At 47.5% G+C, this 12,022-nt stretch overlaps 1 protein-coding gene across 1 annotated transcript in view; it reads left to right on the top strand.

Annotated features, from left to right (window-relative positions):
* The window catches only part of LOC124619398 (sodium-coupled monocarboxylate transporter 1-like), a 336,549-nt gene that overhangs the window by 246,466 nt on the left and 78,061 nt on the right, over window positions 1-12,022 (top strand). Inside the window, exon 11 of the mRNA XM_047145752.1 lies at window positions 10,356-10,545. Within this exon, the coding sequence (XP_047001708.1) occupies window positions 10,356-10,545 (190 nt within the window). The remainder of the gene's footprint in view (window positions 1-10,355; window positions 10,546-12,022) is intronic.

Below are 12,022 nucleotides of genomic sequence, written 5' to 3' on the forward strand. Positions count from 1 at the left end.
TGTCTTCCTGAAAAATGTGGCTAGTTGTGAAATATTGGTAAACAACCAGTAAAACCATAAATAGCAGCGGTGTACTTACAGAAGGTACGTAACAGGATTTTATTTGTTGCTAAATAATGCATAGGTGAAATTTTTAAACATTCACAGTCCAGTATTTATGTGCGCATTCTTGACAAATCGGTGAAATTATCCCAAGGCCTGTATGCATGCGCGTCTTCTTAAAAAATTTTAAAAAGCTATGAAACATGCATTTATGGTTATCTTCTTAAAAGGTGAGGCAAAATCAGTAAAACAGCTATGATACCTGTATTTATAAGTCTCTTCTTAAAAAAATCACTAACATTACCCCAAAACCATAGTGTCACATATTCCAAAAAATAGCACTGGCTGCAATACTCTTCCAGTAATTCGTGAAAATGACGTAGATACCACTGGATACAATACTATGCTTGAAATCTGCTGCTGTGGTTGCCCGGGCAAGACACAGACTATGACTGCCAAATCCCCTCTCAGGATGTTGGGCACTCTAACAGGTGGTTTGGGGGATTTGACAAATAAGAGCACACTGTACCACAGAGGAGGGGGAGGGAGCGGAGGAAGACATTATTTTTTGGCTAATAAATTACTGTCTTTATGATGACAGTCATCAGTTTAAACTAAAAGCTGTTGACTATTAGCTAACACCTGAATAAAAATGAGCGCGAGTGCACTACTCGGAGCACATTGGACTCGCATTCGGTACGACGACTGTTCAAAGCCGTGTCTGGCCATCCTAGCTTACGTTTCCCGTCATTTCTCTAAACTGCAACAGGCAAATGCCGAGATGATTCCTTTGAAAAGGCACGGCCGGCTTTCTTCCCTGTCCTTCCCTATCCGGTAGAGTCGATGACATCGCTGTTTGGTCCCCTCCTCCAAATCAGTCAACCAACCAACCAGCACTATTCTGCCGCCATTTTGATCATAATTTATTGTAATTATATTAACAGTTGTGAATCATTAATTGTAATTATAATTAAAGCTATAGCCCGTTAGTAAACAAAAAATGAGCACAGGTGAGCCATTTGTTTACATGAGAGGAGGTACGGCAAGTGGCCGGTTTGTTTACATAAGGAGAACAATTCAGCTTTTGTTGCAGGACAGGCTCAGTTCCGCTACTTACGTCCATAATGGTTCATCGACAGCCGTAGATGTAGTTTCGGATGTGCCCCAGGGAAGTGCGCTTGAACCCTTGCTGTTCATGTTAATATTCAGTCGGATCTTGATAAGATTTCATACTGGTGCAAAGATTGGAAACGTGCTTTAATGATTCAGAAATTTAACATTGTGTACATCACCAAAGGAAAAAAGTTAGTATCCTGTAAGTACCATGTTTACGAGTCACAACTGGACTCGGTCAACTTACACAAATGTCTTGGGGTAACAGTTTGTAGTGATATAAGATGAAACGATCATAAACGTTCAGTATAAGTAAAGCAAGTGGCGGGCTTCGGAAACGCGCAGTTAGTCTGCAAAGGAAAGCGTACAGAACACTCGTCCGACCCATCTTAGAATGATGCTAAAGTGTGTGTGATGCGTACTAAATAGGGCTAACGTACACAGAGAATGGCGGGAGGTATGGTCACAGGCTTGCTTGATCCGTGGGGGAATGTGAAGGAGATCTGGAGAAACTGAACTGGCAGACGCTTGGAGATTGACGTAAACTATCCTGAGAAAGCCTACTTACAGAGTTTCAAGAACCGTCTTTCACTCCCACTTCTCACTTCGCTTTGGTATGCTGTTTCTGGTAGCCAAATTATTTGCTCAGTATTATATCAAACTACGGTCAATGAAAGGTAGTATTGTTTTTCCAGCAAGAGGCAGCTTGTAAGCGGTACTGTTATCGATAGGCGTATGGCGTAGTAAATCATACCCCTTACACATCTCTGATTCTTTGCAACTTTCTGAGCTGAGCGTATCTTTTGTCGGCAGGGACATTGTCTTACTGTTATGTTCAACAATGCGCAAGCTCTACCAGCCACACGCCAGAATGTGCATAGGTAGTCGTTGTTCGGCTTTCGTGTGGAACGATGGCATGTAGTTGCATTGCACCAAAATCATTTGAACGGTTTGCTAAAGTGACGAATTATGCGTTTGGACGTATTACATCAGTTAAGGTCATAGTAGGTAACGAGTCGGTTTATTAGCGGAAGGTGCGCGTAGTTACCTATGAAACCAGTGAACGAAACAGTATCTTCGCTCTTTGTCAGTAATTTTCGTTGACGGAAAATATTATTATTTGAACAGTTATAAAAAGGCTACTGTCAACAGTTATAAAGTAAAAGATTAATCTGAAAAAGCAATGTGGTAATGGCAAATTTCAGTGTGAAACTGGAATACATTGAACCGTTAATACGAGGACGGTTGGGTCTAGCATTGTTGCGAAGTGTGTTACCTGCAAAAAATCAATAAACGAAGTAAAATCATCTCTGCTCCCAGCCTTTCAAAGTAACATTTTTCCACCTAAAATTTTGTGGAAGTTCATTATTCATAAAGTAAAGAGTAACGTTTTCGTATCAGGCAACTGGTCAGACTTCTTTTGCAATTAATCGTGTTCTCTCTCTTAACCTCTTCCCATCCAAGTCCGATCACCACAAATTAATCGCCACAAAATAAGGTAAGAGGATGGTTACCAGCTACTTATACATATCACACATCTCGTCAGCCGATGTCAAGTGACCATGAAGCATTATCAGAAGAACACACAAAAAGCAAACGTTTCCGCTCTCTTTGATCCCCGGAGTTGTCTGGTTGTTGTTTTTTATCGACGAGAATATTTAAAACCAAAAATGTACGAAAATAACCCTAAAACAGTAGATGAACAGGAGTGAGTTGAAGTATGATTTCACGAGGACAGAAAGAGGCGCAGGGCGATAATTTTTAACGTACGTTATTCTGTCAAAGGTATTCGGACATCTGTTAGTGGACATTAATACGGGGTGTGTTGACCCTTCGCCTTTCTGGCAGTTTGAAATCTGCTGGGAATACTTTCAATCAGATTTCTGAATGTCTTGTGAAGGAACGACAGTCCAACAGCGAAAATCAGAAGGTGGACGCTGGTGTCTGGAGCAAAGTCGATGTTGCATCTCATTCCAGAGATGTTCCTGTGAAGGTCAGTCCATTGTAGAAATGTTATCGTGCATCAAACATTGCCTCACAGATATTGCTTTATGGTAGGGTGCTTCGTCATGTTGATGCAAATGCTCATCGCGCATGCAGTACTCAATGCTGTAAAATGTGTTCATATCATTCCGCATTCTGCGGTTTCTAACCACTAAAAACACTACCAACTGCAACACCCCTGTACAACGAAGTTTCACTCTGCAACAAAGTGTGCACGGATTTGAAACTTCCTTGCCAGATTAATTACAACTGCGTGGTGAACCAGGGCTTGAACCTGGGAACTTTGTCTTTCGCAGGCAAGTACTCTACCTACTGAGCCATTCAAGCAAGATTCACGATCAGGTTGCACGGCTTTACTTCTGCCAGTACCTCGTCTTCTTCCTTCCAAACTCCGGCAATGTACGCGAGACAATTTCAGTGAAGTGTGGAAGGTAGGAAATGAGGTTCTGGCGGAAGCAAAGCTGTGAGGGCAGGACACGAGTCGTGCTTGAATAGCTCACTCGGTACAGCACTTTCCTGCGAAAGGCAAAGGTCAAAGTTTCGAGTCCCGTTCCGGCATACTCTTTTCATCTGCCAGATAGTTTCATAATACCATCTCCTCCATACTTCACTGTTGGCACTACACTTGATTGTAGACTAAGTTTTCCAGACGTATGCCAAACCCAAATCTTTCCATCAGATTGTCACGGGGTATAGCGTACTTCATCACTATTTCCAGTCCAGCGGCATCACTCTCTTAAACCACCTCAAGTGTCATCTGGCACAGACTACAGAATTGTGTTGGTTACGATTAACTGTGCGACTATTGCAGCCCTTTCTTTTTTAACTCCTATTCTTTTTAATTTCGTACCGCAATCATTGCGCTAGATGAACTAATGATAGTACATTGTATCTGACACGTCATTCCTTCTGCTATTTCCATACGATTTTGTACAATCGCCTTCCACAATGCTCAATGGTCGCTGTTCGTCAGCGCATGAGGTCTGCATGGTCTCGGTTTAGCTGTAGTTGTTCGTTCACATTTTCACTTCAGAATCACATCACAAACAGTCGGCTTCGGCAGCTTCACATGGGGCATCCAAAGACAAGTCCGTGTTCGAAGTCGCTTAGTTCTCCTGGCTGACCCATTCTGCTGTTATCGCTTCTCTAATGACTACGCAACACTCCTCACCCCCCTTTTTTGTTGACGGAATCACATTTCGTGACATCTAGTCGTCAGTTCCACGTTATGTGTGGGTGTCCGGATACTTTTGACCAGGTAGCGTACGTTTCTCACGATATGAACCATTTTAACACCTGATATAAGAACGTAGGCTTCCGCAGCCGGTGTCATAGTGATTAATATTCTTCTGGGTATTATGCCGTGTCATTGCTAAAAACTAACAACAATAATAAACTAAATCCGACGTTTCGGCCGAATTGCAACGGCCTTCCTCAGGGCACGACTGGTTTTGCATGGGGTATGTTGCTGCTTTCATCTAGTACTTTCCCCTCTTTGGGGAAGTGTGAGGGGGAGTTTGTAGCCTTTCGGCTTTTACTCCCCTGTGTACTTGTGTGTGTGATTATTTCTGTACTTTTTTATTGTGTGTGGACTGTGATGATTGTTCTGTGTGGGTCTGGTACTTGCCTGAGGTTTGGCGAGATAATTGTAGTAATTTGGGTAGGAGCAGGATTTGGGAATGGATATTGGGATTTTTCTCTTCGACTTAGTCGTCGAAGATCGTCATGGGGCGATTGTGTTTATCGCGGGACATGTCGTACCGACCTAGGGAGTGGATGAGGGCGTTTCCCGATCTGGAAGTACCTTCATAGAAGGCCCTTGCCAGGTCTTGAAAACGCTCTCTCAGGAGTGGGATTTCTGCAGCGGCATGCAAATCGTCGATAGGGAATCCAAGGGGTAAACGCAGTGCCCTCCTGAGGGCGCGGTTCTGCAGCCTCTGGAGTTTGTCCAGGTGCTGCTTTGCCGCGTATCCCCAGACAGGACACGCGTATTCCATGACTGGCCGGATCAGGGCCTGGTATACGTTCACTCCTACTGAGCAGGAAAGGGAGCTGGATGAGTTGAGGATTGGGTACAGGATGGACATTCTGGCGCAGACCTTCCTATGGACCTCGTCTATGTGGGGTTTCCACGTAAGACGAGAGTCCAAGGTTACGCCAAGGTACTTGGCGGTTCTGCGCCAGGGGAGTTGGGTTCCGTTTAGGTGAAGGTGGAGGGGGGGGGGGGGCGTTGAGGAGGTTCGCGCCTTCCGAGCCTACGGGTGATCAGCATCGCTTGCGTCTTTTCAGAATTGATGGTGATTCGCCAGCGACGGGCCCAGGTTTCTGTGTCATCTAAAACCCTTTGTAGCCTACGGATGACCAGGTCCTTGTTCGCGTTTCTTGTGTAGAAGGCTGTATCGTCAGCGTACTGTGCAGTGTGCACCAGGGGAGCCGTTGGTGTGTCCGCAGTGTACAGACTGTACAAAACAGGCCCCAGGACCGATCCCTGTGGCACCCCAGCACGAATACGCCTTCTGGTGGAGGTGGCAGTTTCTACTTTGACAGAGAAAGTTCTGTTCGAGAGATAGCTTTTGATCTGTTTAACTATACTCCCGGGGAACCCTTGGGTGTACAACTTGTAGAGTAGCCCTCTGTGCCATACTGAGTCAAAGGCCTTGGCTACGTCTAGTAGCACTATCCCGCAGTAGCCTCTGTGGTTGAAGCCCTCTGTGGCTGCTTCAACCACTCTCATGATCTGTTGTGGGGCAGAGTGGTTCTGCCGGAATCCGAATTGGAAATCCGGCAGAATTTGCTCTCTGGTGATATGTTCTTGTATGGGTCTTAGCAGGAGGCGCTCATAGATCTTGCTGAGAGTTGGCAAGAGGCTAATCGGCCTGTAGTGCTGCGGGAATAGAGGGTCTTTCCCTGGTTTGTGTATTGCGACCACTTCCGCGTGTTTCCAGCAAGCTGGGAACTCGCGGGTGTTCGATCGCCGTGGGTGGGAGGTTTTTGACCAACTGGTTGGTGACATTGTCATGTCCTGGCGCCTTTTTGGAGGGGAGGTACCTAATTACTTTTGCCACGTCTTCAGGGGCAAAAACTGTGGGTTCGTCTTCTGGGTCCTCCTCAGCATTGAGGAAGACAGCCAGTTGACGACGGACCACTCTTTCATGCTCATCATCCTGGGGTTCAGCCGCTTGGAGCTGCTTCTCGAAAGTGTCGGCGAGGGCGTTGGCCTTTTCAGCATGGCTGTAGGCCATACCCCGCTCGCCGTGCAGTGGCGGCATCCTAGCGCGTCTTCTTGTGAATTGTTTGGTTGCTTGCCAAAGTGTGTGATCGTCTACTTTGAGGGCTGTGAGGCGGTTTTGCCATTGCTGGTTTATATGCTCATTGAGCGCTACCTTCAATTCTCTCTGTAGACGATTGAGCAGCCTCCTTGTGGCCTGGTTTCGGGTTATCTTCCACTCTTTTGCCACTCTGTTCTTGTGTCGAATTTGAGCTAGCAAGTGTTCCGGGAGCTGTATTTGCGGCGGCGGGCCATCCCTTTGTGGAGGGGTGGCTTCTTCCGCTGCCTGCAAGATGGTGCCTGTTAGGTCTTGTAGCGCTTGTTCTACTGTTTCGGCAGTAGGTGGCGGAGCGCGAGCGATATCAGAGGCGACAGTTTCTCGGTATCGCTCCCAGTTTGTACGTTTGTAAGACGTCTGGTACCGTGGGAGTGCTACCCATTCTCCCACGTCGACCTCTAGGATCACTGGGTTGTGGTCGGAGGACATTCTGTTGATCGTTCTCGCGGTCACAAACCCCGTAATCTTCCTAGTGAGAGCTATGTCTAACACGTCGGGCCTGCCTCCATTTTTTGGAAAATGTGTGGGCTCGACTGGACCCCAAGTTTCGAAGTGGTGGTTGCACGCTAGTTGTTGCAATCTGGCGCCTGCTCTGTAGGTTACTCTAGAATTCCAATCAGGATGTTTGGCATTGAAGTCGCCTCCTATTATGAGTTTGCCTTCAATTTGCCCTAGAGTAGCTATGTCTCCCTCATCTATCTGGTCTTGTGGGGGTCGGTAGATTGCAACGATTGTTAGGGGTCCAGTGGCAGTGGCTACTTCCACCGCCACTGCTTCGATTTTATTGGTAGCTGGTAAGAATACCTGGTGGTGGGGGATCCCTCTTTTTATGTATATGGCCACTCCTCCACCATGGGTTGGCCTGTCTTTGCGATAGCTAACATAGTTGGGGACTGTCGCTTTTATTCCCGGTTTTAAGTGGGTTTCCCCCATCATGCATATGTCGATGGAGAACTCCTTCATGAGTTGTCTGAACTCGACCTCTTGGTTAACAATGCCGTCTGCGTTAAAGACGCACATTGTCAGGCCATGGATGTTTGGTCGTCTATCCATGATGGGGTTTTGAAACTACTGAGGAAGTTGCAGAGGGGAGCGACTGCTGGACTGTTGCCTGAAGGGCAACGAGGATCTGTGTGTTCTGCTTCTGGGCCTTCCTGAATTCCTTCATCATTTCCATGACGAGGTTCATGGTCTGCACCATTATGCCTAACAACTGATCCATGGGGGGGGAGTGTGTGTGGGGTTCCCTAGAGCTTCCTCCGTCGTGGTGGACCTGGTCGTTGATGCTGTGTATTTCCCGGTGTTGTTGTCTTGATAGTGTCTGGTGTTGTGATGATTGGGCCACGCTTTCATGGTTCCTCGGGGGAGAAACCACTTCCGCATATGTCGCCCTCGGTGTATCCGGCCTTGGTTTTTCCCAGGCCTTGTCTGTGTGTGTTGTTGTATTTTGTTTTCTTGTGTGAGTGGTTGGGTTTCTCGTGATTTGTTTACGTGTGTGGGCGGCGGCCTTTGCGCCCTTTGCCTGCTGTGAGTGTCTTTTGTGGACCTCACAACCTTGGTAACCCGCTGTGTGGTTTTTGCCACACAGCGCGGGGGTCCGTGTGCTTGAGTGTGCATGACCTGGTGTCGTGGGCCTCGGCGCACTTCCTGCATCTCACTGGCATGTTGCAGTGCGCAGCGATGTGGTTCAGGCCCTGACACCTGAAGCACTGCACCGTCTTGTTTTTACGGCGCAGTGGCTCCGTGGTGACAGGCACTGCCAGGACCATCTTAATCTCCCTCTTGTTTTGGGGTATGTCAGGGAGTGTTACCTGGTACAGCGGCCACTTACTGTCTATGCTGCCCATTTGCTGTACTACCTTGACGACATACCCCCAGGCAGTCAAGTCTGTTTTGATTGCCTGGGGGGACACTCGTCTTGGTAGGTCTCTGATTACTATGTTTCTGTTTCGTGTCTTTGTTGTTGGGAAAGTGTAGTGAGGTATGCTTCTTGTGTTGAATAGTGCTTTGATTGTGTTGTAGTGTTCGAGTGTGTGTACTGTGACTTTTATTTTGTCTCCACCGGCGGGTTTTGCCTGAAAACTGCCTCCCCCGATTTCTGTCTTGAGCAACTCGAAGAGCTCCTCGTAGTTTTTGAGGATACTCTGCGACAATCGGGGGGAGGTGGTGGGCGACTTGGTTCTGTATTTGTGTTGTGTTATCTGTTAACTCTGGCTCCTCAGCAACCGCCTGGAATCTGTTTGGGGTGGGTTCCACTCCCCGGGCTGGCGGAAGCCTCGGCTGGCGAAACGTTTTCTTCGCCAGCACGAAACCATCCGAATCCTGCCCGGTTACGCAGTTCCCTTCCAGTTCCGGTGTTTCCTGGTCCCCTCCCAGAACGACGACAGGTGCTGTCGGGGGCGCAGGCTCCTCGGAGGGGGTGGACGTGGTTAGGGTGGGGGTGGTGGATTGCTTCTTCCCCTTGGAGTGCTTCTCCCTCCTATCCTTCTTTACACGCCGCTGCTTTGATGTGGTGGACTTGTGTGGGGGGGATTTAAGGTATTTGGAACGGGTGGAGGACTGAGACGAGGGGGTGGGTTTGGGGAGGATTTTGGTCGGCAGACGGGTCGTCTGCTTGCCATTTTTCATGGATTCAATGTATTCGGGCAGTGTGCCAGTGGCGCTGGCAAGCAGGAGCGGAGTTAGGACGAGGTTAGGAGGGGCGGGATTGCAAGTACTGACGATGTATGAGGATGTTGGTGTTTTGTGTAGGGTGGCATTACTTGCTGTGTTATTTGCCACGTCCGGAGCGGTGAGGGGGGGTGCTGCCAGGGGGGTGCCAGTTACAGCCATCGTTGACACCGTTAGGTTGCCCGGCTGCATTGCTGGCCCTACTTTCCTAGTGGACGCGGAGGTCTGATCGGCGGCGGCGGAAACCTTCTCTGCGGTTCCGCGGCCGGCTCCCAGGTCCTGGCCCACATTTTCCCTAACCTTGGGGGGGGCAGAGCCTGGCTCTGCGGCAGCCGAGGTGCTCGAGACGGCCGACGACGCGGCCAGCGGCAACAACAAGACGCGCTTTTTGTCGACAGCGGAAGACCGCTTCGACCCCAAAGCACCACTGGAGCTCGACATCCCGCAGTTGGAAGAGGAAACACGACAATTCTGCTGTCGGGCGTCGCCAAAAAATATCCTGCCCGCCGTAAGTCCTTACTGCAGACCTTGACTGGGTTCCCGCCGATGCTTTAATAAAGGCAAAGCCGTAGATACCCCTAGTGTGTCACCCGTACAAGCGGGGGCCTATGACTGACAGTGCGCGAGTAAGAGGAGCAAGCTCAACCCTTGACTGCCACTCAGAGCCATTTTTGACAACATCAACAGAGAAGATGGCTACAAACTCCCGGCGTCCTGGCTGCCGGCCATCCCAGTCCAACGGGCCGAGAGCGGTCGAGGGGCAGAAGCTACACGGGACACAGACGTTACCTGCACAAACTGCTGTAGAGCAACTGTCAGTCCACTTTCGCGCACACCAGGAGGAAAGCTTGCCGACCAGAAGCCGAACGCTGATTGGCGGACAGCTACCAATCGTTGACGACATGGACATCCACGAATAGCCTCTTTCCTTCCATCTTCCCTTACGTCATGACTAGCCAATCATATTAGAGGGCCAATCAAAAGTTTTACAACAGTGACATCAGACTTCGATAGTCTGTAATAAATAGGAGCACCTATCCCCATGCAAAACCAGTCGTGCCCTGAAGAAGGCCACTGCAATTCGGCCGAAACGTCGGTTATAGTTTATTATTGTTGTTAGTTTTTAGCAATGATGCGGCATAATACCCAGAAGAATTTTAATCACTATCTTAACACCTGTTCACCTATTGATTCTTGCAGCTCGTTGTCGACAGCACTCAATTCGATGTCGGCCGTGGTGCTGGAAGACTTCTGGAAGGTTTTCTTCCCATCGCGGCGGCTGTCAGAGCGCCAGACAGACCTGCTGATGAAGGGTGTTGTGGTGGCGGTGGGTGTCCTCTGCACTGCGCTCGTCTTCGTCGTCGAGAAGATGGGCTCAGCAGTTCTCCAGGTATAGCTGTTCTAAGTTTACTTTTCAAAGTTATGAGTCTTTCAACTCATCTGATAACGTCCTCCACCTCTTCCTATCCACTACTATTTGCTTCATCTCTATACACCTGCTACATCCTACATTTTTCATACATTATTTTGCATATCCTAGTCGTCTTTCACCTTTGTCTGTCCTTACAAATATTCTTCTCTATCTTCTTTGAACTCCCTCTCAGCTGTGACACCGATACAGAGTCCAGATAATGCATATTAGCAAACGAGACGCTCCACCATTAAGCTCTGCGACAGTAGAGGCCACCGTAATTAACTTCAATGGGTGTAGCCTTTATCCTGCTCCACCCAGTCAATGAAGAGAAAAATAAATGTCGAATACTTTAATAAAATAGTGTAGTCGCAAATTTTTGTGCAGTAAAAGGATGGAGTGCCATGTGCAACATACGAAAACTCCCCACCTGTGGGGGATGGAGGCTATTAGTGTCACCTTCTTTATATTTTTCTTGCATGACTCTAAAACCGCAGCTTCTAACAAAATATTTTCCGTGGACAAAATGAAACTATATTCGATTTCCTGCAAAAAAGGGTACTATTCATTTTTTCTCTAGAAGTATTGTTTTCTTGTTGGAGGGAATGGGAAAATCGCAGATTACTAAAAATTGTGTTTTAATGGTATAAAATTACTGTTTACTGTTAATTTAAGTGGGTTAAGAACAAATATGAAATATTTGTATCTCGTCCAAGTGCAGTAGAGTCATATCAAGGGATAAATTGTGTTCTGGGGATGTAACAGGGTTGAGGAGTGGAGGTGGAGTGCAGGAGCATGAAGGAAGGTAAATCGCACCAGACTGTGGTCATGCGCTTCCCTCCTTCAAAGGTCTGGAAATTGAAGAACAAACAGATGATTCTCCGCTCTATCTACCCCATGACATCAGAAGAAACAACTACAGGTGTTTATTTTCCAAAAAGTGTGTTAACACTACATGGAATACAGATGTGAGTTGTGTTGCTTGAGTATGGTTGACAGCCACTGCAACTGCATCAAAGTTGTCGGTTCATTGTCTGACAGGTGTCATAGCTCTCGCTACCAACCAGCACATCTGTGCAATCGGTCACCAAATTTGGCACATTGACATCTGTGTAGTTTCTCCTTACATTGATATAAATAGAAGGCTTTGGTCACAGCCTCAGCAGTGTGTTAGCTGCACCTGAAGAGTCTGTCAGTTGCACCGTGGAATATTGTGGAAATTTCACAATGACATTCAGCGTCCCGCTTGAGAACCATATTTACAGGTATGAGTTGCTGATAATACTAACACAAGAAACTGAAATGGAAAGGATCTATGTATATTTCTGCACACGTTCTACACTTCTAGAGGGGAAATTGACTTTTAGTCAGCTGTAGCATCCTTCCAGGCAAAGTAAGTCGTCCCATGACGAGTGCTACTTGCTTTTAGGTTTCCGAACTGAATATTATATTCCCC

The sequence above is a fragment of the Schistocerca americana genome, chromosome 6 (assembly GCF_021461395.2).
Source record: "Schistocerca americana isolate TAMUIC-IGC-003095 chromosome 6, iqSchAmer2.1, whole genome shotgun sequence".
In the NCBI taxonomy this organism is placed as follows: domain Eukaryota; kingdom Metazoa; phylum Arthropoda; class Insecta; order Orthoptera; family Acrididae; genus Schistocerca; species Schistocerca americana.